This window comes from Mobula birostris, chromosome 6 (genome assembly GCF_030028105.1).
Source record: "Mobula birostris isolate sMobBir1 chromosome 6, sMobBir1.hap1, whole genome shotgun sequence".
Lineage (NCBI taxonomy): Eukaryota > Metazoa > Chordata > Chondrichthyes > Myliobatiformes > Myliobatidae > Mobula > Mobula birostris.
Genome location: NC_092375.1, coordinates 41,045,077 through 41,070,677, shown reverse-complemented (window position 1 = coordinate 41,070,677; position 25,601 = coordinate 41,045,077). Strand labels below are relative to the sequence as shown.

The 25,601-nt window shown below is 40.5% G+C and overlaps 1 protein-coding gene across 1 annotated transcript; it reads right to left on the bottom strand.

The window, feature by feature from the left end:
• Positions 1-1,074: 1,074 nt before the first annotated feature.
• rabl3 (RAB, member of RAS oncogene family-like 3) lies at positions 1,075-25,573 on the bottom strand. The gene is made up of 8 exons (XM_072260304.1): positions 25,497-25,573; positions 18,136-18,227; positions 13,007-13,136; positions 8,377-8,491; positions 7,471-7,621; positions 6,416-6,487; positions 2,968-3,006; positions 1,075-1,715 (listed from the first exon to the last, which is right to left on the bottom strand). Exons 1-8 carry the CDS (start codon positions 25,540-25,542, stop codon positions 1,647-1,649), a joined length of 714 nt encoding a protein of 237 aa, XP_072116405.1. The 5' UTR covers positions 25,543-25,573; the 3' UTR covers positions 1,075-1,646.
• Between the last annotated feature and the right edge of the window lie 28 nt (positions 25,574-25,601).

The following is a 25,601-nucleotide window of genomic DNA, read 5'->3' as shown; positions in this document are numbered from 1 at the left end:
ATGGCGTGTTAGACTGAGTCGTCGCAGGTTGGATGGTGCAGTGGCCCCCACCCCCCAGGCCGCCGACCGATACCGATCTGCGAAGCATGCAGGGGTACAGCGGTAGCCGGGAGGCACACAGCACATCTTTAAGAAAAAAGCTGAAATAAACATGCTAATTAATTAGGTGCCGCCCGGCACGTAATTGTCGGCCCAGATCAGTGCCGATTTCCGATTGCATTCTCCGCGAATTGCGGGGTGATGGGACACTATGTTGTCATCTCGTCGTCTGTTTCCATTAGAGCAGGCAGCTCATCTTCTCCTATGACTGCCTGCCTTGATGTCAAAGGTCAAGGTTCGTCGTCTGCTGTGGCTGATCTGGAAGGCATGCTTGACTGCCGAGCCTCGCGCATTTTTCTATCATACAGTTCTTTGTAAGGACTCAAACCATCCTGCAAATATCCCCTAAACCTATGTACCCTTTCAAAATTAAAGTCGTACTTTACCATTGCAGCGAAAATCTCACGCAGTTGCTTTACTTTGTTTGCTACTGCATTCGGTTTCAATTGTTATCCTTTCTTCTTCCAATTGCATCAGCTCTTCATCTATCAGTTCTTGGTCATGAGATGCCACAACCTCTTCAACATCATCTTCCTCAGCTTCCACAAGCCAAACTCACTTTGTCCTTGCTTCATTCACCACAATCGAAACGCTTAAGTATGTCTAGTTTTACGCTAAGTGTAACACCCTTACGAGCTCTTTTAGGCTTTTCCAATACCTTAGAACTCATCTTGCAAACGGCTGCTCACAGGCACGTGTTTAAGCAATGCCGTTCCGAATCCGGGGGAGAGCAGCTGCTCGGGGCGCACGCTGCCTTTTATCGCGCGCTGCTTTTTTTTTCGTAACAGTGAAAACACCTTCTGTTGGCGAAAACAGGGTACTAATGTAGGTCTTTCGTAACAGTGAGGTTTCGTAAAGCAAACGTTTGAAAAGCAGGGGACACCTGTATATTAAATTTTCAGTGATTCATGCACGAGAACCCAGATTCTTCTGAGCACCAGTACTTTCGTTCACCATTTAAAGTAGTAGTCCATCTTACCAGGTTTTTCTTTTTATTTCCATATGAAAAGGATTTGTACATTTGTTGAAAATTCTAAATTTACATGCATCTTCAAATTTACATGTCTACTAATTCAAGTAGTTAGATTTTATTTACCTCATTGGAAACCAAGTTCTATACTACATATCACTTCATTTAGATACTAAAAAGTTGCCACCTTAAGGATTCATTATCCACATGAATTGTAATTTACAGATTGGAGATCAGGTACGAATTTTGTCCTGTATATGGATTCCAAAATTCAGCTTCAGTGAAGTCAACAGCACCGAAGCTTAGAAGAGGAGTATGTTGTACAGTTCCCTCCACATAAAGTATTAGGTATTCTAAACTGGAATTTGAAATATGCATTTGTTGAAAAGGAAACCAATAATGCTGATATTAAAAAAGTAATATAGCTCCGTGAATATTTCAAATATTCTCTTAATACCCTCTGATCACTTAATATTTTACACTGTAAAGCAAAGGTAGTGCACTACTCCTTTCCTTTCCTCAAAATAATTAACATGAACTTTTGCTTCCATACATTTACAGCCACTGGCAATTATGCTTAATCATAATGAAGAACCTTCAAAGCACCTGTTGTTCCAAAACGTTTTCGATCAGCAAAACTAGGAATCTGAAAAAGAAAATTGTAGAGTTAAAATAAGTTACCAGATGCAGAATTCTCCCTATATCTGTTTGGTCCAAACTCAAGTTCCCAAATCCAATTATCAAGACTTGCGTTACAGGACAGGATCAAGATGGTGTGCTGGTGTTGCAAACAGAAAACAAAGCGAAGTACTTTAGAGTGCCCAGGCAGTTTCACAACTACTCAGGCACTTTGCACATGTTCAAGAATGAGCTGAAATTTCCTGGAAAGCCAAGACTACTCATGGAAACAGTTGATTTTGAGGGGTTGAGAACAGAATCTGAGACAATACTGACACAAATGATATATGGGCACGACAAGAGTATTTAAAACTGTATTAAGAGTGCAGGAGAAAAAGATTTCACTAACACTTGTGAGATTCCCTAGCTCAGGGGTTCCCAAACTTTCTTTTTATGCCATGGGCCCCTAACATTAACCGAGGGGTCCATCAACATCAGGTTGGGAACCCCAGCCCTAAATGAATAGGAAAGCAGGGAGACATTAGGCACTGGTGAGATTATGTTTGTATGGTATTGGTCTCCTTATTCAAGAAAGGGAGTCAACACATTGAAAACACTTCAGAGACAATTTATTGAACTAATGAGCAGGTTGCCTTTAAGTTGAAGAAAACAAAGTTATTCCAAAAGACACTTGGAACAGAAGAATGGGAAGTATTTTTTTTTAAATATAGGTCACTTTCATCTTCAGTTTACAAGTGGCTCATGGCTTAAGAAAGTCTTTCAGTATTATAATATAACAGTAAATCTTATTATTTGCAGCCAACAAGAACCCATTAATATAGTTTTATGACATTGACTGGGGGAAAAAGATTTGTTTTTTGGCAAGGGCTTAGGGTCCTTCAATCCACTTGAAAGGCTGCGAAACAACAAATATCAGTGATAATAAACCAGATTCTGATTCTAACAGACAAACTTAGATTAATGCATCACATCTCCAATTCATCTTGCAATACCTATTACACAGATATACAAGTAGATTACATGCCAGAGAACTAGGACATACAGTTAGCTACACACAGACAGTGAGCCAAAGTGATCCAGCAGTGCAAGATATTGAGGCTGATGTCCACTACTGCGGCAGCATTCTAATCCAGAAATTGATCATCTCTATTTTTCCCCTCTAATTTTTGTTTGAGTTGTTTATTTACCTGTACCATTAAAATGGAGAAAAGCTATACACACCATTTGGTTTGTGAGAAAACATTTAAGCATCTACCAACCTGATTACCATCCCGTGAAAAATACCTTCTTTCTATGACCTAAAAACTCAAAACAAAATAACAATTACTAGATGTACACACCATACAGGCTTAGTGAAACCAGCACCTAATATGTATCATACTCTCTGAAAACAAAGATACACTGTCATGTGACGGTTTGATTATTTATTGTTAAATTGGTAGCTATCCATGTAATTTGCTGCTTTGATAATCTAGTAACATGTGACAATGACAAAATTGTCTAGTCCTTTGTTATATATGGATCTCCTTCTCAATTGCCCTTATGGAGAAAAACTAAAACTGTGATGTAAAGGTACAATGGATTTATAAATAACACCACGATACACTGGATTAAAGTCATAACATGCCAAAAATGCCTAATGCTTAAAATAAAATGATCAACTTCAATTTAAAATCTTAGTCAGAAGTTCTTTTATCACTGAACTCCTGGCAATATGAACACTGGATTTGTAAGAAGGAACCGATCACATCTCACTCCAATCCAAATAACACGACCCCCTGTGTAGTTGTATATCAGTATGTACAGGGATAGATGCAATATGGTTAAGCCATCAAGTTGCACAAAAACCACTCCAAACCTTGTAAAAGTTCTTTTGGAGATTCAGTGTCAACTTTGTCATCTCCACTTATAATAGCTTTAGGAATTCTGTAGAATGATATTTACTAGCCATTGAATCCTACCCTTCTTCTTGGCTTCTATCTAAAACTGAAGCAGTCTTTTCACATCCCTAGAATTTAGGATCACATGCTTTTCTTCTAACTTACAATGGTGGCGGCTTGCTACTTTTCGAACTACTGGAGTCGTTCTGGTGATGGTACTCGATACAGAGTCATCGAGAATTAGATTCAGAATAATACAGCATACAAATAGGCCCTTCAGGCCCACACACCATGCCAAGCTAGTTCTATTTGCCCACGTTTGGCCCATATCCCCCCCAAACCCCTTCTATGTTGTTATTGCATCCAGCTCAACCACATCACTGGCAGGCAGCTCATTCCTTATATGCATTATTTTCTGCATGAAGCAGTTGCCTATCAGATCTCTTTTAAATTTTTCACCTCCAACCTTAAAAATGTACTCCTTAGTTTTTACATTCCTCCTCCAAGGGAAAAAGATTACGTGAGCTTATCCAATCTATACACCTCTACTGATCAGTTGTGTTTCAATCTGCTACATTCCAAGAAATAAAGAATCAGCCTGGCCAAACTTTCTCAGGCCCTTGAGTCCTGACAGCACCCTCATTAACTTTCTCTGCACTTGTTCCTGTTTAAGTGTCCTTCCTACAACAGGGCAACCAAAAGTGCAGATTCACAAAGGTCATGTAACATAATGTCCCAACTCATACACTCAATGCCTTGACTGAAGTCCGGTATGCTAAATTCCTCTTTCACCAACCAGTCACTCCACTTTCAGGGAAAGTATGTACTTGTACTTCCAGATTTCCACATTTCACAACGCTCACGAGGCCTGATCACTCACTACACAAATCCTGTCCTGGGTTGACGTCTCAAAATACAACACCCTACACTTATCCAAACTGAAAGACATTTGCCCACTTACCCAGATGATCAAGATCACCCTGTAATTTTTAATCATTTTTAACTGTCTATGGTACCATCTATATCTGTATCATCCACAGCTTACTAACTACACCTTGTACATTCACAACCAAATCATTTACATACATAGTGTACAAAAGTCCCAGCACTTACCTGTGGGCTCCAGCCTGTGAAGCAACCTTCAAAAATCACTCTCTGCTTCCTACCGTCAAACCAATTAGTTTTTGCTCCCTGAACCCAGAGCAATCCAACTTCCCAGAATAGCTTGCAATGCAGACCTTTATCAAAGGTCTTGAAGTTCATACAGACAATGTCCATTGCTCTCCCCTCATCCATCCTATTATCATTTTTAAAAACTCCAATAGATTTGTTTGACAAAATCTCCCCACACTGTGCCATGTTGGACTGAGAGTGCCAGTAGTTGGCCACAGTGATAATGAAAGCAGACAAAAATATGGAAAAGCCAGGATACTTCATGACATGGAGGGAACCTCCATGGTTCATTCACTGGCTGCTGTTCTCCTTCGTCAACGGTTGATCATTGATTTTGCTGTCAGACAAGCCAAGGCAAGTAACTCCTGTGCTTTTAGAAATGACATGCATGGCAACTAAGATGTACTTGTGGTGTAGAGACAGTGTGTGGAATGACCATTCTAAATTACTTTGTTCCAGGACAGTACTGAGCTTTACAAATTACAACTTCTGATGCATCTTATAGGTTGCGGGATGAGTGGGGGACAAATGGTTGAGTCACACACTGAAGGACCCTCAAACTGTGACCCATTTCTGTAGCTACTGTACATTGCTTGTGTGGCTGGTTCAGTTAACATTCCTGGTCAATCGTAAATCTCAGGCGCAGACTTGGCACCAGCAGTACGTGGTTTCTTACGCAGCTAGTCATATCTAACAAATTACAATTCATGATTGTTACATGCTGCACATTGTTCAAGTCCTGCTGTATGCAGATGAATTAAACATTCTCACTTCATTTCTTAAGATAGAAAATGATGTTAAGTCCTAGACACTATTCTGAATGAAGCCAAAACAAACCACTTATGGCTAAAGGTTACAAGTGCTTTGCCTCTCATGCTGAGCTCTGCTATCACTGAGAGGAACTCAGTGTATCATCTTCCAGTTAACTGTTTAATTATTTACTTCCATTCAACACTGTGGCAGAACTTCGATCTGACAGTTGGTTGTGGGCTTGCATAGCTGTCCAATGCATGCATGCATGAGGTCCCTATGTCATAACTTCAGCAGACTGGTAACTCACTTTCAGATATGCCTGGTGCTTCACCTAGCATGCCCTTCTGGACCAAACAGTTGTCAAAATTTGAATTCCCCGTTTAGAGATATTGGCTTTTATTTAATAAACAATCAGTGTAGCAGCTATTACAGGTTCAATTTTAAGGAGTTTGTACATTCTCCCCATGATGAGCGGGTTGCCTCCAGGCATGCCAGTTTCCTCTCGTATTCCAAAGACACATGGCTTAGTACGGTAATTGGTCACGTGTGTAATTGGGCAGCACAGACTTGTTAGGCTGGAAGAGCCTGTTATCGCACTGTACCTCTAAATAAATAAAATCAAGATATCGGGGTTACAACAGCAATGACAAGCTTAAATTTAATTAAGCCCCAAAAGCTAAAAGTGAGCAGACATAGCTATGATACCCTCTGTAACTATAACACACATTTTAAAAAGTGACATGCTAATTTAGTAATTTCAGTAAATCTCGGATTCATAAGACTTCTGAATAATTTATAATTTTACTGTAATCTGACAAATTATCATTTAGATTGCAATTTGTTGGTATCTGTTACAATGAAGTTAAGACTAACTACAGTAGAGATTAAAAAGTTACCTTACTTTATCAAAAAAACGACTCAGTTTCACAGCATTGGAAGATCCTGCAGCTAAGTAACGTGGATTGGTACAATCCTATAAATTGTTTAAAAAAAGAATTAATAAAGGGCAAGATCACAGTGATTGTATAATTTGAAGTAAACAATTGATTTGCAGGTTATTTAAAATAAGATAATGCTTTACTATTTGAGGCATACAGTATATTGGAAAGATAAAAGAATACAACTAGAATTCTAATAGAACTATGCAGATCATGAATGAGCCAGGGTCAGACTAGGTGGGACAGCAGACGAGTGACAGAAAACATACAGATTCACCAGGTGGCAATATTATTACTTTTCCTTGCTCTTGGTTGGCTGATGCAATGAATATCAAAGGGTCCAGGATCAGAGCTGTGGTGTTCTTAACTATACACATCCACTCTGCCACCTCTAGTGGGCCCTACCTACCGGTGATGCCAGACTTACACAGAAGTGATAGTGGAGGAACCCAAGATGTTGACTGAAGGGAATGATTCCAAGAGTATGATGACACAAGAGAATATGATATGCATAACTAATCTGCAAGATAGTTCTCTCAACTGTGGCCAAAGATACTTGGACAATTGTACAAAATCATCAGTGCTAGATAGTCAATCTAGTCTTATGTTAAATTTTAGTTTTTTGCAATAGATTAAATGCAATTGATTGATTAGCAAGTAACTTTAAATTGCAATCTAACCACCAAACAATTTTTATTTTAGAATGAACTGTTAAAACTAAACCTACTATAGCTGATTTTGGGCATGATGATACTAATCTAGATGTAAAAATGTTTACTCAGTCGCATGTAGAAAACACATGATACATTACTTTATGAGCTTCATTCTCCATAAATTTGATTAGGAATTCTAAAAGCAAAGCAGAACATGCTTTACATCTACAACAAAAAACTCTATCTAAATCTGATCCAGTATTGCATACAATTTACTAAACTACACTAGAGTAATTTCCTAAATTTCATTCAAATGAATAAAATGTTATTTTTATTATTAGAATCAGGGACTTAAAGAAGCATACCAGATTAATTTCCTCAGCATTGAAATCCTCTGCTAAGAATGCAGTCCTTGTCAACACCTCATTCCTTTTAGTTTCATGGATTTGGTCCAACTTTGTACCAATGACTAACAAAGGAATCTGCTTATCTGCGAATTGCTCCCGATCATAGTCCCTATTTGAAAAAAACAATTTCTCACTTTTGCATGATCTATATGCATGCAATTTAAAAAAAAAACACATTCAATTACAAACATTAATCCAATTCTGAAATGGTACAAAGTAGGAACTGCGAAACAAATTGTGAACCATTATCTAATATTTTCTACTCCCACATCACCATTGCTCAATTTCTCAATACCCTCCACCCACCCAACCTGTGAACTTATTGTCATTTACCCTTCTCAATGATTGGTTCCCATGCCCCAGTCCCCAATATCAAAGCAACTTCACCTTTATTATTTTTCTCCCAATTGTTTGAATTTTTTTGGTCACAGATTGATTTTCCAGGCAGTGATGAAGTTCATTGAACATTGATTACCATAAAATTACTCTTCATTCTCCTGCATTTATTTCAAATCATTCATCTTCCTCTTTTTATCTGTTGCTGCCTCCTTCTATTTCCTCCTCTACTCCTGTTTCACTATGCCTTAAATATTCTCCCTCCTCACACAGATTCTTACTTCTCGTCTAATTTTACTTCAACCAAAAAGTTCAATATTATCAGGACTATCCATATGTAATCTTGCAAAAGATCAACTAATTTTAAAAGTTAACAGCATGCATTGTGTGCATCAAATTTTAAGTAAATTCACTATGGTTTATGTACATTCTAAATAATATCTTATAAGTTTTCACAAAGAATAGACTAATAAGTGTACTGTATTGTTTGTAGAATTAGAAAAGGTATTACAACAGAAGCAAACTTACCCATTTGCTACTATGACTCCAGTAGGAGTGGAATCCTTATTCAAAGCTTCTAAAGACCACCGATACAGATTCTGAGATGACTTTTTGTTAGTACAGTCATGCACTAATATTATACCTTTAAGAGTCAACATCCAAAAGAAACAAATCATCAGTTTGATATTGATAACAGAAAAACAAGCTTAATTAAAACTATTGTATAGTTGTAAAGCTACTATTGAACTCGAGATCCAGATGCATGGGATTCTTATGACAATATGGGCCTCACAGACATACAGTACTTTGAAAAAGTATTCAGCCCCACAACTATTTTACCATTTTACTCTCTGACTTCTAAATTTAAAATATATTGAATTAGGATTTTGAGCTAATCTACAGAACATTGTGCATCATGTCAAATCTGAAGAAAAATTCCAAAGTTGCCAATTTACTAAATATCATAAAACAAAATTGAGACTGTAAAAGTATTCATCCACTTTGTAATTACCACACTAACTTTCCTACCTTACCAGCTCACTCAATTTGTTGATGTAGAAAACTGAAAGATCACCTGTTTTCAATTAATTCATAAAATATATAACCCCTCTCTCTGCAAGGTCCAACAGTATGGTAGATTTTCAACAGACCAAATCAAAATGAAGGCAAAAGAGGATTCAAGGCCAGTCAGGGAAATGATAATAGAGAGCACAAATCTGGGGAAGGGTACAAAATCACCTCAAAGGCACTGAACATTCCTCAAAGCTCAGTGCAGCCCTTCATGAAAAAGTGCAAAAAAAACTGAAACCACAGCCACAATGCCTAGGTTAGGTCACCCCACCTCACTGTGAGAAGAATGGTACTTGTAAGAGAGCCTACTGTGATGCCAACTGTCACAGTGAGCTGCAGGAGTCAGTGAGTGCAACTGGGGATGAAGTTCAAGGCACTACAATCTTTAAAAGCCTTGCACAAGAAGTACATTTATGTAAGAGTAGCAAGGAAGAAACCTTGGCTAAAGAGAAGAATTTACAAGCATCATTCAGAAGATACTGTAAAGATGTGGAAGGAGTTCTTGTGGTCAGATGAGACTAAAGTGGAGCTTTTTGGCCTCAACACTATGCGGTACATGTGGCGTGAATCTAATACAGGTGCCCCCCGCTTTTCGAACGTTCGCTTTACGAAACCTCACTGTTATGAAAGACCTACATTAGTTACCTGTTTTCGCTAACAGAAGGTGTTTTCACTGTTATGGAAAAAGGCAGCGCGCGCCCCGAGCAGCCACTTTCCCCCGGATTCGGAACGGCATTCTCGCCGGCATTGCTTAAACACATGCCTGTGAGCAGCTGTTTGCAAGATGAGCTCTAAGGTATTGTAAAAGCCTGAAAGAGCTCGTAAGGGTGTTACACTTAGCGTAAAAATAGACATAATTAAGCATTTTGATCGTGGGGAACGAAGTAAGGACAAAGTGAGTTTGGCTTGTGGAAGTTGACGAAGATGATGTTGAAGAGGTTTTGGCATCTCATAACCAAGAAGTGATAGATGAAGAGCTGATGCAATTGGAAGAGGAAAGGATAACAATCAAAATCAAATGCAGTAGCGATTGGACCGAAAGTGAAGTTGTCCAGGAACTGAATGTGAAGCAACTGCGTGAGATTTTCGGTGCAATGATAAAGTACGACTTTAATTTTGAAAGGGTACGTCAGTTTAGGGCATATTTGCAGGATGGTTTGAGTGCTTACAAAGAACTGTATGATCTAAAAATGCATGAGGCTAATCAGTCAAGCAAGCCTTCCACATCAGCCACAGCAGACGACGAACCTCGACCTTCGACGTCGAGGCAGGCAGACATAGAAGATGACCTGCCTGCCCTGATGGATGATGAGATGACACCTCAGTGTCCCACCACCCCAACCCCCGGGCCGCAGACAGATACATTGCCGCGGAGAATGCAGCGGTAGCCAGGAGGCACACAGCACATCTTTAAGAAAAAAGTCGAAATAAACATGCTAATTAATTAGGTGCCGCCCAGCACGTAAATGTCGGCCCAGATCAGAGGTGATTGTCCATTGCGTCGCCTCTGATCTGGGTCAACATTTACGTGCCGGGCGGCACCCAATTAATTAGCTTGTTTGTTTTGGCTTTTTTCTTAAAGATGTGCTGTGTGCCTCCCGGCCACCGCTGTACCCCTGCATTCTTCACGGATCGGTATCGGGTCGCTGCCCGGAGGGTGGGGACCACTGTACCGCCCCAACCTCCGACGACTCAGCCTAATACACCATCATCAGTGTGCTCGGCGTTGTCCCAATTCTGGTAAGTGATACTACACTGTACATACATTATCTCTACTTTATATCGGCTGTGTATTTTTACGTGTTATTTGGTATGATTTGGCAGCTCCATAGCTTAAAGGTTACTGGAGAGCGCTTGCGCCGTGTTTCTGTCGAGAGCACTTACGTGAGATTTTCGCTACCGAGAACAGTGCAGCAATGATTGTGGAAAAGTATTTCTACTTTATATAGGCTGTGTATTTATCATATCATTCCTGCTTTTACTATATGTTACTGTTATTTTAGGTTTTGTGTGTTATTTGGCATGATTTGGTGGGTTATTTTTGGGTCTGCGAACGCTCACAAATTTTTCACCTGTAAATTAATGGTAATTGCTTCTTCGCTTTCCGACATTCCGGCTTACGAACTGTTTCATAGGAACGCTCTACCTTCGGATGGCGGGGGAAACCTGTACTGCGCACCAGCTACGTAACACTATCCCTACAGTAAAGCATGGTGGGGGTAGCATCATGCTCTGGGGATATTTTCAGCAGCAGGGGCGAGATATCTGGTCAGGATTGATAGGAAGATGAATGCTTCTAAATACAGAGAGATCCTGGATAAAAACCTGCTAGTCTCTGCCAGAAAGCTTAAACTGGGAGTAACTTTGTCTTTCAGCAGGACAGCAACCCAAAGCACACTGCCAGAGCAACCATGGAGTGGCTTCAAATGAAGAAAGTTGATTGCACTGAGTGGCGCAGTCACAGTCTTGACCTTAACCCAATTGAACATCTCTGGCAAGACCTCAGGATCGCTGTCCACTGCTACTTCCCAACTGACCTGGCACAGCTTCAGCAATTTTGCAAACCTTGCTCTACCATGCTGTGCAAAGCTAATAGAGACTTATCCAAAAAGACAACTGGCTATCTTAGCTGTGAGAGGTGGTTTAAATAAGTACTGAGCAAAGGGGGATGAATACTTTTGAACTGCTGACATTTCAGGTTTTTGAATTTTTAGTTTTTCATGCTTTACAATTTTTCCTGTGGAAAAAAACAAATGATTCACAAATAAAAGTTCTCAGTTAAACTGATCAAAATCCCTGGTTGTAATACTCATTTATGTGAACAAGGGTTGGGGGATGAATACTTTTACAAAGCACTGTATATAGATCAACAATATTGCAAAGATAGATATCACTTTAATGAATTTCAGCATTCAGTATAAAGCATCTATCCAAGGCTTAACGGATCTGACATCCAGTGACAGATTAAAATAGGAAGAAAACATTAATTTGTAATTAATTTTAATGTACAAAATAGTTTCACAGCGTGCACGAGAAAAAAATATAAAGAACAGTATTTCATGCATGAAAAAGGCAGTTATTTTGGCTAAAGGCAGCTTACAAGTTGCAGGCTGGTGAAGCAGAGTCCACGAGTTATTTTGTACGAAGCAGGTAGGCGCTCATGAATATTCATGGTATGAAGCAAAAGAAAGTAGAGTAAAGTTTATACTATGAATGGTAGGACACTAAGGAGCATAATGGAACAGAGAGACCCAAGGTACAAGCTAATCGTTTGTTGGGAGCAGTTTCACTGGTAACAGGCTGATGAAAAAAGGCATTTATCACACTGGCTTTCATCAATCAGGCCAGTGAGTATAGGAGCTGGGGCTTTATGTTGCAGTGGGAGTTGTTGAGGCTGCTCTTGGAGCTCTGTGTACCGTTTTGGTCACCCTGTTATAGGACGAGATGTGGTTAAACAGAAAACTGCATTAAAACCTATTTGGTGTTACCAAGACTAGAAGGCCTGAGTTACAAGGCTAGGTTGGCCTGACTAAGTCTCTATTCTTGGAACACAGGAATGTTTAAAATTATGAGAGGTGAAGATAAGGTGGATGGTGACCCTTTTCCTCAAGGAGAGAAGTCCAAAACTAGGGGGCATAGATTTAGGGCAATGGGAAAAAGATGTAGAAGGAACCTGAGGGGCAACTTTTTCCATGCAGAAGGTGATGAGTATATGGAAAGAGCTTCCAGTAGAAGTAGTTGAGGCAGGCATAATATATTTTTAGTAGTGCATGGACAGCTTTATGAAAGGAAAGGGCCTGGAAGGATGTGGGCTGAATGCAGGAAATAGGGACTAGCTAGATGTACAAAGTATTTGGCATGAATTTGTTGGGCTCAAGGGCCTCTATCTCTACTATATTCCTCTGTGAAAATGACTCCAGAAAAACATTCACACAATCTCAGAGCTGAATTGTCAGATTCTGTCGTGTAACATTCTATAATTTTAGAACTCAAGTTTAAGGAAGAAATCATGCAGATTATGAAATGCCGAAGCCTACATATAATTATTAAAGACACAAATACTGAACAGCAAAAGAAACTTCCATACCATTCACGGAGTTATAAAATACAGCTCTAGTGCTTTTAATGCTACTGGCATTGCCCACAGATCCACCAATATCCCACAATTCAATGTAGTAGGTTTTCTCAGCTGGTGTGCCTTCCTTATAGTCATGAACCTGAATTAAATCAAATCACCAGTTCCTGTAGTTATACATAATTACCCCAACCAAAGTAAAAAAAACAAAACAATGCAAATAATATTTTTAAAGTGAAACTATCTAGAAGTAATTCAACACAAGTTACCTTCAAATATTTAAGAGTTTTATTTTATAAATAGTTACACTGAAAAAAAGAATCACTTGACTCCAGTGCAACTACATTACATATGGAAAGCATAACTTCAGGTACAGTCTCATCAGAACCTTGAGATGTTATGGTGCAATATTTACTTGTATACTCCACATCCCATGCAATAAAAGCCAATATTTTACTTGGCAAAAATGAGGAAATCTGCAGATGCTGGAAATTCAAGCAACACACATCAAAGTCGCTGGCGAACGCAGCAGGCCAGGCAGCATCTATAGGGAGAGGTACAGTCGACGTTTCAGGCTGAGACCCTTCGTCAGGACTAACTGAAGGAAGAGTTAGTAAGAGATTTGAAAGTGGGAGGGGGAGGGGGAGATCCAAATGATAGGAGAAGACAGGAGGGGGAGGGATGAAGCCAAGAGCTGAACAGTTGATTGGCAAAAGGGATATGAGAGGATCATGGGACAGGAGGCCTAGGGAGACAGAAAAAAGGGAGGGGGGGGGAAAACCCAGAGGATGAGCAAGGGGTATAGTGAGAAGGACAGAGGGAGAAAAAGGAGAGAGAGAAAAAGAATGTGTGTATATAAATAAGTAACAGATGGGGTACGAGGGGGAGGTGGGGCATTATTGGAAGTTTGAGAAGTCAATGTTCATGCCATCAGGTTGGAGGCTACCCAGACGGAATATAAGGTGTTGTTCCTCCAACCTGAGTGTGGCTTCACCTTTACAGTAGAGGAGGCCAGAGAAAGCAGGATCTCCCAGTGGTCACACATTATAATACCACGTCCCATTCCCATTCTGATATGTCTATCCACGGCCTCCTCTACTGTAAAGATGAAGCCATATATTTATAAATACACATTCTTGATTACCTGACTGGCTGACCACAGTACGTGTGCTTGCAACATTGTGTGTCCGACAGAGTGATCAGCAGCACTGGGGCTCCACAGGGGACTGTCTTGTCTCCTTTTCTCTTCACAATTTACATATCCAACTTCAGCTACTGCACAGAGACTTGTCATCTTCAGAAGTTTTCAGATGACTCTGCCATAGTTGGATGTATCAGCAAGGGAGATGAGGCTGTGTACAGGGCTACCGTAGGAAACTTTGTCACATGGTGTGAGCAGAATTATCTGCAGCTTAATGTGAAAAAGACTAAGGAGCTGGTGGTAGACCTGAGGAGAGCTAAGGTACCGGTGATCCCTGTTTCCATCCAGGGGGTCAGTGTGGACATGGTGGATGATTACAAATACCTGGGGATACGAATTGACAATAAACTGGACTGGTCAAAGAACACTGAGGCTGTCTACAAGAAGGGACAGAGCCGTCTCTATTTCCTGAGGAGAATGAAGTCCTTTAACATCTGCTGGACGATGCTGAGGATGTTCTACGAGTCTGTGGTGGCCAGTGCTATCATGTTTGCTGTTGTGTGCTGGGACAGCAGGCTGAGGGTAGCAGACACCAACAGAATCAACAAACTCATTTGTAAGGCCAGTGATGACGTGGGGCTGGAACTGGACTCTCTCATGGTGGTGTCTGAAAAGAGGATGCTGTCTAAGTTGCATGCCATCTCGGTCAATCTCTCCCATCCACTACATAAGGTACTGGGTGGGCACAGGAGTACATTCAGCCAAAGACTCATTCCACCGAGATGCAACACAGAGCGTCATAGGAAGTCATTCCTGCCTGTAGCCATCAAACTTTACAACTCCTCTCTTGGAGGGTCAGACACCCTGAGCCAATAGGCTGGTCCTGGACTTATTTCGTAATTTACTGGCATAATTTACATATTACTATTTAACTATTTATGGTTCTATTACTAGTCATTATTTATGGTGCAACTGTAATGAAAACCAAATTCCCCCAGGATCAATAAAGTATGACTATGACTAATGCCCCACCTCCCCCTCGTACCCCATCCGTTATTTATTTATATACACACATTCTTTTTCTCTCTCTCCTTTTTCTCCCTCTGTCCCTCTCACTATACTCCTTGCCCATCCTCTGGGTTTCCCCCTCCCTTTTTCCTTCTCCCTGGGCCTCCTGTCCCATGATCCTCTCATATCCCCTTTGCCAATCACCTGTCCAGCTCTTGGCTCCATCACTCCCCCTCCTGTCCTCTCCTATCATTTTGGATCTCCCCCTCCCCTCCCACTTTCAAATCTCTTACTAGCTCTTCTTTCAGTTAGTCCTGACAAAGGGTCTCAGCCCGAAACATCGACTGTACCTCTTCCCATAGATGCTGCCTGGCCTGCTGCATTCACCAGCAACTCTGATGTGTGTTGCCAATATTTTACTTGCCTTTTTATTAGCTGCTGTACCTGTAAGCCAATCTTTTTAGTTCCTGCACTAAAACTCCCTAGATCCCAATGTACCATGAAATTTTGTAGTCAGATTCCGTTGAAGTAGTAATTTGCTTTTTCATTCGTCCTTACAAAATGGATAATCTTATCTTTCTCCTCTTTATACTTGATCTGACTACTCCCCTATCTGCACACTTAACTTATCCACATCCTTCTGTAGGCTTTTGGTGTCTTCACAACTTGCTAAACCAACCTTCATTACTAATCGCAGCAAATTTAACCCCTTCTTTCCCAGTCACTAATATACACTGTAAATAGTTTAGGTTCTAGCATTGATTCTTGATGTGCCCTATGAGTTACATTGCCAATTAAATATGACCCACTCATCCTGTTTTCTGATAGCTAGATACTCTACTGTCATGCCAAATTCCAATCCAAATATTGTACATTCCTTTTCTTATATAGAAAGATTTTATAGGCACCTAATCAATTGCTTTCTAGAAATCCAAGTGTATTATATTTACAAATTTCTCTTTGTCTACTACTCTAGCAAACAAAAATAAATTCCCTTTCATCTGACTCAACACTCTTGCCTCCTGGACTGCTTCAATGAGGCCCAAAGCACACTTGAGAAACAGCACTTCATCTTCTTTCTGAACATGCCTTCTGGACTCCATATTTAATTCTACAACCTAAGGTAACGTGATTTCTGTCTGTAACAAATGATTGACTGATACTTGGTTGACTGATATTGGTTCAGCTCATTTGCTTCCTCCTCCCACCTTCTTGCCCCTCTACACTCTGCCCCTGAAAGTGGACAACCCCAGCTTGACCTGCTCTACATTTTCCCTATGTTCCCACTTTTAAACTACTCCAATTCACTCTTTGACCAGATAATCCTGTTTACAGCCTAATCCCACCATCACCCAAGTTTTACCCTAACAGAGGCGTCCCCTTTCCCCAAGCACCCCTGCAGTTTTAAAATGGTATTCTTGTAGTTGCTGCAGTTCTGAAAATGGGTATACAATCTGGGAACATTAACTCTATTTCTCTCCCCACAAATGTCATCATTTTCCATTCAATGGCCTCTGAAGAACAGCCCAATTCTGGAATCAAATTGAGAACTAAGAGTTAAAGAAAATTTCCAGAATTCACCTACTCCTTAATTCCATAATGACATGTTATTCCAGAAAGGATCTAGTGCTTTCCTGGCATACATGACAAATAAACTCTTCTCAGGCTTCCAGCCAAGTCCAGGTGTTGATTTTAACTGACATTCCGATCACAAACTCCATCATCTTCATCAGGTAAGATGCCTGGGCATGTCTAGTCCAGTCGTATGTATACACCCTGGTCGTCTGTCCTTCCTGATTGTTGAGGATTAACCATTCAAGTCAAGCCACTTTTTATTGTCACTGCGACCATAACTGCTGGTACAGTACACAGTAAAAACGAGACAACGTTTTTCAGGACCATGGGGCTGCATGAAACAATACAAAAACTACACTGAACTACATAAAACAACACAAAAACTACACTAGACTACAGACCTACCCGGGACTGCATAAAGTATACACAACAGTGCAGGCATTACAATAAATAATAAACAAGACAATAGGCACAGCAGAGGGCAGTAGGTTGGTAGTCCGATGGCTTGGGGGAAAAACTGTTACATAAATAACGGATTCCGTCCGTTTCTGTACTCCCGCTGAGTATTTCGTTGGAGTCGGATGTAGTTCAATTTAATGTCCATTGGAGAGCAGAATGGACAGGAGAGCCGGCGGCTAGGGCTTGCTTTTTTCCTGACACAGACTTCGGCCCGCTGGCCTCACTTCCACTTCCTCGCACACTGCTTACGTCGTCCCCACCTCCAGTCACTGGCCTCAGGCAACTCCGAGGACTGCGGGCCCGATTCCCTCAGCAAGCCGAGGTCGCGCAATTTAACCAGCAGATCTTCATGAAGGTTTGTTTTTGGGTGATCTCTATATTATAGCAGTATCTGGCGATGGTAGATAGTCACTCTGTTATCCATTGCCCTAAACCCTAATTGTACCTTAAAATTAAATTTAAAAACTAAATTAAAGTAGCACCAGATCCGAAAGGCCACTGCTGCCACGCTGCGCTGGTTTCTGCTTTCCCACCTTGTTTAAAATTGTTCTTATTTAGAGCAAGACCTTTGTCTTTGTGAAGTAACAACTGGAATATGATTTTAAACAAGGTAGGAAGCCCGATTGGTTAGTCCTCAGCAGTTGAGTGTATATACCACCGGACTAGATGGGTGTAAGCATCATCTCTGATGAAGGTGGCAGAGTTTGTCATTGAAAAGTTGGTTAAAATCAACAGCTGGACCAGACTGGAACCCCAATCAGACTATGCACATTATTCCAAACCAGAAGTATCTTTATGACCATCACTGTTTTAAATTCCCCAAATCAGGAACATAAATCAAAATTGTTTTTCCTCTTAAGATCAAGTTGCTGTATTGAGTGAACTTATAATAACTTAGAGGAAAAAAAATCTTGATATTTTACATTTAAGAGAAGGTTCTGACCCCCTGAAAACTTACCCTCACATCTACAGAGCATCCAACAGTCCACGATGGATTGCCCAGTACCTGGTTGTGGCAAAACAAATGGACAAGAGATGATTTCCCAACTCCTGAAAAACAAGCAGATAAGAAAAACACCAAGTGGAATGAATTGCCTGATGAAAAATATAAAAATATCAATGCTATTGGGAGCAATCTACTGCTAGAGGGCTAATTAGGTACCAACTGGAGAATATTCACTTTGTTTGCAATAAAATTGTACACACAGAAATCCAAAAATTCATATCCAAAACAATATTTCAGGTTATTCATAAAGGCTTCTCAGCCAATGCAAGAAACACATTTACTTAATTTACGGTGCCTGACACCTTTGACAAGTTCATGTTTATCGTCATTCAACCATATACATGAATACCACCAAATGAAACAAGTGTTCTTCCATACAAAGGTGCACAACACAGTACATATAACTCACACACAACACAGGCTAATATTATCACAAAGACACTGACAAATACTAAGGTGCATTTACTACACTGGTCAAAAGTAAACAGTATATGCTACTAGTGCTTCATGTGTGATGAAACCTGTGCGGTGGCAGGGAATGCAGTAGTTTCATGGTTTGGGGGAAAAAGCCGTTTCCCATTCTAACAGTCTTTTTCCTAATGCTACGGTACCTCCTGCCTGATGGTAAGTCAAAGGGATTGTTGAAGGGATGGGAGGGATCACCGACGATGCAGTGGGCACTGCGTACGCAGCACTCCTGCAAAATATCTCAGAAGGCTGGGATGATCCTCTCCGCAGTCCTCACAATACTTTGTCCGATCTTGAGGTCGGATAACCAGACGGTGACACAGTTGGCCAGGACTCTCAGTGACGCTTTCATGTGAACGCTGGTTGAATGGTTGGGGGGGGGGGGGTGGAAAAGGTATAGTTTCACCTCCACCTCCTGAGGAAGTGGAGACACTGCAGTGCTTTCTTGGCTAAAGAGGTGATGTTGAAGGATCAAATAAGATCGTCCACTGCATGCACTCCCAAAAACATCATGCTCCTAATCCTCTCCATGGAGGAGCGTTTATGTGCCTTGAGTGTGGTCAGCCTGCACCTTCCTAAAGTCCACAACCATTCTACCAGCTGTTCAACCTCCTCTCTGTACCTATCACCGTTGTCGATGACGGCAAGCACTGCTGTGTCATCAGTCAACTTGATGATTCGGTTTGAACTGAATCTAGCAGTACAGTCATGCGCCAGCAGTGGGCCTACCACGCAACCCTGGTGGGGTGAGCAGGTGGCGCCAGTGCTCAGCGTTATGGCTCTACAGATGTTTCTGCCAGTACAGACTGACCGTGGCTTAGATCCAGTCACAGAGAGAGGTGTTGGGACCCAACGGGGACAGTTCACCCAGCAGCATCTGTCCATCATTCTGTCCAACATGACACTCCAGGGTCATGAAAGAGGCGGCTGAAGAAATTGTGGAGGCATTAGTAATGATCTTTCATGAATCACTAGATTCTGGAATGGTTCCAGAAGACTGGAAAATTGCAAATGTCACTCCACTCTTCAAGAAGGGAGAGAGGTAGAAGAAAGGAAACTATCGGCCAAGTAGTCTAACCTCAGTAGTTGGGAAGATGTTGGAGTCGATTATTAAGGATAAGAAATCAAAGTAATTGGAGGCACAGGATAAAATAGACCATAGTGAGCATTGTTTCCTCAAGGGCAAATCTTGCCTGACAAATCCGTTGGAATTCTCTGAAGAGATAACAAGTAGGATAGACAAAGGAGTATCGATTGATGTTGTGTACTTGGATTTTCAGAAGGTCTTTAACAAGGTGCCACACATGAGGCTGCTTAACAAGTTAAGAGCCCTTGGTATTACAGGAAATATACTAACATGGATAGAACTTTGTCTGATTGGTAGGCAGCAAAGAGTGGGAATAAAGGCGGCCTATTCTGGTGGGCTCCCAGTGACTAGTAGTGTTGGGACCAATTCTTGTTGTGTTATATGTTTCTTGTTAATTATATGCCAATAATTTGGATGATGGAATTGATGGCTTTGTTGCAAAGTTTGCAGACAATATGAAGATAGGTGGAGGGGCAGGTTGTTCTGAGGAAGTGGGCTACAAAAGAACTTGGACAGATTTGCAGAGTGGGCAAAGAAGTAACAGATGGAATGCAGTGTTGGGAAATGTATGGTCATGCACTTTGGTAGAAAAACAAAAGTGTTGACTATTTCCTAAATGGAGAGAAAATACAAAAAAAAAGAGGTGCAAAGGTACTTTGGAGTCCTTGACCAGGATTGCCTAAAGGTTAATTTGCAGATTGAATCTGTGGTGAGGAAGGCAAATGCAACATTAGCTTTCATTTCAAGAGGACTATAATACAAAAACAAGGACGTAATGTTGAGACTTTATAAAGCACTATTGAGGCCACACTTAAGAGTATTGTGAACAGTTTTGTGCCCCTTATCTTGGAAAGGGTGTGCTGAAACTGGAGAGGGTTCAAAGGAGGTTCACGAAAATTATTCCAGAATTGAATAGCTTGTCATATGCAGAGTGTTTAATGGCTCTGGATCAGTTTTCACTGGAATTCAGAAGAATGAGGGGTGACTTCATTGAAACCTATCGAATGGTGAAAGGCATAGATAGAGTGGATGTGGAGAGGATCTTTCCTTTAATGGGAGTGTCTAAGACCAGAGGACACAGCCTCAGTATAAAAAGATGTCCTTGTAGAATGAAGATGAGGAGGCATTTCTTTAGCTAGAGAGTGGTGAATCTATGGAATTTCAAATAAGAGAAAATCTGCAGGTGCTGGAAATCCAAGAAACACACACAAAATGCTGGAGGAACTCAGCAGGCCAGGCAGCAACTATGGATGCCGTTTCGGCCCAAAATGACGACTGTACTTTTATTCCCCCATAGATGCTGCTTGGCCTGCTGAGTTCCTCCAGCATTTTGTGTGTGTTAATCAATAGAATTTGTTGCTATAGACAGCTGTGGAGGCCAAGTCTTTATGCAATTTAAGGCAGAGGTTGATAGACTCTTGATTGGTCAGGGCACAAAGGGATACATGGAGAAGGCAGGAGATTGGAGCTGAGAGGAAAAATTGGACCAGCCATGATGAAATGATGGTGAAGACTCCATGGGCCAACCGGAGTAATTCTGCTCCTATATCTTAAGGTCTTTATTAAGATAGTGGGGAGCTATCTTTTTAATGTGTTGCAGTACTTCCAGCAAGTTCCTCGATATAGATGAGGCAATGAACAGATAAGCAAGCATTTGTAGTACAGGACAATTGAGTGAATTGGTACAGATGAAATGGGAGAATGGATCAGCTCATGATAAAATGGCGGAGCAGACTTGATGGGCCAAATGGCTGACCTCTGTCTTATGGTCTTATAGATCATACAAGTAGTGATGCTCTAATGCACTTGCTAACAGAATCGTCTTTTGTAGCAGAGATCAAAGGTTTGTATGGTGCCAAAGTAGCTTTGGCAAGTAATTGCTATGTATTTGGTGGGTTCTACACATTGTGGTCAGGATGCACTGATGGTGGAGGGAGTTGGTGCTTAGCGTGATGCATTAAATGTTAATCGAACATGATGAATTGTGTTTGGCTTCTTCTGTGAGCTGTGGAAGAGCTTTCCAGCAAATTTCTGACTTGCTTATTGACGGTCAAACCCCTTTTAAGATTTAGGATGGTTAGTGCTCACCATAAATTCACAGATATGCGCACATGAATCTGTGAAGTTTTTGGTCACTGCAGAACTCCAGGGTGTTGATCACGTGGTGCCCAGTACTGCTTTATTTGAATGGGGATGGTAACTGGTTCGACTCCCTCTTCCATCTGCTAATGCCAGCTACTTGCGCACAAACAATGTTAACTGCCTGGTATCAGCACACGCCCAAGTATTGTCTTGTTAAATACAGCCCACATCTACACACATTTTCTAATGAGATGTAAATAGAATAAAACACTGTGCAATTACCAGCAAATATTTCCATTTCTGGCATGATGAAAGGTTCATTGATGGAGGTTGAAAATGATTAGGCCCGTATTCCAGCAATGGTGCCCTGGGATTTAATTGACTGATCTCTTTTAACTACCAATGTCCTTTTCTACACAAGGAAGGATTCCAGCTGATCCCTTCAGAGCCATACCAGAGTGGTAGTCAATTTACAAGCCCTCATAATGGCAGTATATTATCGTAAAATAACATTTTCAGCGCTGTTGTTGGAGACATATTTGAGCAAGGATACTAACAGGCATTTGTATTTACTGCTCTTCTTTAATTAGTCCTGTGGGATATTTTACTGTAGTTCATCTGCTGGCACTTCGTCTGGAAAATCTCTCAACCAATGCGCTACATTCCCTGTAGATTCACTAACTTTTCTACTCAAATCTCCGAAATGAAACTGAAGTCATAAACTCCTGACACAAGATAAACATGGCAGGGCTAGGACCAGAGGCGGTAAACTTGAGCTGATACAAAATCAGAGCGTCAGAAACAAGTTTAAAAAATAGCAAAGATTCAGTGCAACAGAAGAGTTGGCATTTTATGTCAATGATCTAACAGTTCTCATGGAAAGCTATCAACCTGAAATACATACTATCTTCTAGCAACAAACTACCTGTTAGAGAAATTGACTGGGTTGGGCAGCATCAGTTGGGGTGGGGCAGGAGAGATGAATTGGTGATGTTCTGGGTCAAAATGCTGCATTACTCCATTATATCCATTGTATTATTTTCCACCCTTTTCTACCTTTTGAAACTTACGATCTTCAGTATTTTTGGTACAGTGGATTCTGGTTAACTGCGACACATTGGGACCAGTACATTTTGGCCCAATTAAGCTGCTGCCTCAATTAGCCAAAGTTTCATAGAAATAGTTTTTAAAGTGTATGTATAAAAAAGGAGAAACTACCATTTAACTGAGTATCAAATTAAGTATTTAAATAAAACTTAGAATTAGAACATTTCTATTACAACTACAATACTATAAAATTGAATTAACTCCTAATAGTTATCAACGGAGGAATTCAACCAGTGTACACTGCCATGTTCTTTTGATTGACTGAAAATGAACAAAATCAGAGCAGACAACAGCACAGATAATGGACTGCCTTTATACAATACTTTTGACAATTGCATCCTCCAAATTCTTAACTTGTTAAAATAATGAAATTGTTTCATTTTCACTCCCAGCTGTGGCATCTCCAAAACCCGAATGCTTGAAACTGCAGTGAGCAAAACAGTTTTGAATTGTCTTACTGGTTATTTCTCACCAACTACCAGTGACAAAAATAACTATATTTTGAACACAAACACCCACAGCTGACACCATTTTAAAAACTGTTCACTCTAAGTGTGGTGTAGTGTCTAACAAACATACACGTGCACGTGACTGACACTTGTTAGAAATTGCTCAGCAATAGTGTCCCAAATAAATGAAAGGAATCCCGCCTATTTTCTCAATTAATCAGAATCCACTGTATTTCACTTTTTATTAATATATCAACTGCATAAGGCTGGATTATCTCTTATTTTGTTTTTAAATTTTATTTAGAGATACAACACAGAACAGGCCCTACTTGGCCAACAAGACTCACGGCCCAACAGCCCAACCATTTAGCACCAGCCTCATCACAAGACAATTTACAATGACCAATTACTGGTACAACTTTGGATTGTGGGAGGAAACCCATGTGCTTGCAGGGAGAATGTACAAACTCCTTACAGACAGTCCTGGAACTGAACTCTGATACGCTCCGAGCTGTAACGGGGTCACACTACCGGCAACACTACTGCAGCTATTTTATAAAATCATTCATTCCCTGTGTATTTATGAATTATAGATAAGAATGATCACTATAGATAAGAATGCCTACATTATGACAGTGCGAATGTAATTCAAATTTAATCTGAAGAGGTCATACCAAATACTATATAAACGGGTTACAAAAATCAAATCAAATTAACCTAATAAACTATGAATTTCAATATTCCATCATGATGCTCTCTGACTATGTGGCTAAGTATGGCTCCAATGCTATCTGCAAATTCACTAATGTTGTTGGCAGAATCACAGACAGTGACAAAGTGGTATCCAGGAGTGAGATTGGTCATAACAGCAACCTTACACTCAACATCAGCAAAACCAAGGAACTATTTGTGGACTTTAGGAGGGCATGTAAACACACACCAGTCCTCACTGGAAAGGATAAGCAGCTTTAAGGTGTCAATATTTCTAAAGCTCAATCCTGGGCCCAACACATCAGCGTAACCATGTAAAGACATGTCACTATCTTTACTTAGCTGGACGCTTAAAGAGAGTTAGCAAGTTATCGAAGACTCTGATAAACTTCTACAGATGTACAGTGGAAAGCATAACATCATGGTCAGATATGGCAGTTCCAATGTACAGGAATGCAAGAGGCTACAGAGATCAGCGGACTCTGCCACTTCCATTAAGGGTGGATCTCTTCTCATTGCCAAGGACATCTACGAGAGGATCTTTCAGGAAGGCAGCATCCATCATTAAGGACCCTTACCACCCAGATATGTCTCTTCTCATTTCTACCATCATGCAGGAGGTAGAGGAGCCTGGAGACCCATTACTCAAAGTACAACGGCATTTTCCTCACTGCATTAAGGTTGTTGAACCAAGCAGGAAAAAAAAAACAAGTACTGTAATCACAGAGAGATACAGCACAGAAACAAGCCTTCATGCTGACTATCAACCAGCCATTTGCATTAATTGTACATTAATGTCAGAAGCTGTGCTACTGTGCCACCTTCTAACTTGGACTATATTTCCCCCAACTTGTACCAATGTTACGTTTGTTTTACTTTATCGTGCAAACTATTAATGATTTGCCTTAAGTTCATGTACATGTACTGTGCTGTTGCAAAAAGCTAACTTTCATAGCATTTATATTCTGGGTTTGCAAGCCCATGACAATAAACTTGAACTTCAATCCTTCTATCAATAATTTAACAAGTGAAACTGCTGTATGGGTACTTAACACTACATCATCTTTCCATCTTCAACTGCTGGTCCACAAGGGATCAATTTTACAGCACCAGAGTAAAAAAAACTAATCACTGGCAAATTTTAATATGTAGGATTCCAGCGTCGCTTCAACAGTGTAAATGAATATAAAGACATAGGATGCGTTTATCATTAGGTATAATCATAACTTTAAAATCTAATGAACGAGGATGGTTCCTGTTGTATGAAGCATCTGTACATCAGCAATCCAACAGCAATGTAAAAAGTTGTCCCTTCACGAACCTCCAAATTATTAGCTCAACAAATGCAGAACTTCGCAAACATACTATTCTTTCTAAGCAAAGATATGAGAAACACAGCTGTCCTTCACCTGAATCCCCCAACACCAGCACCTTCACACGATCCAACGCTGCCATGTCACTTTACCCCACCTTTGCGTCGGTTACGTCCACTATTTAGAAACCATTGTCTGATT

What these genes read in the sequence shown, in the direction of transcription:
- rabl3 (XM_072260304.1), bottom strand. Translation starts at nt 25,542, where the DNA reads ATGGCAGCGTTGGATCGTGTGAAGGTGCTGGTGTTGGGGGATTCAG. An exon ending in ATGCTGAGGAAATTAATCTG is followed by an intron (nt 6,488 to 7,470) that starts GTATGCTTCTTT and finishes AACAATTTATAG; the next exon opens with GATTGTACCAATCCACGTTA. An exon ending in TTTCACGGGATGGTAATCAG is followed by an intron (nt 1,716 to 2,967) that starts GTTGGTAGATGC and finishes TTTCTTTTTCAG; the next exon opens with ATTCCTAGTTTTGCTGATCG.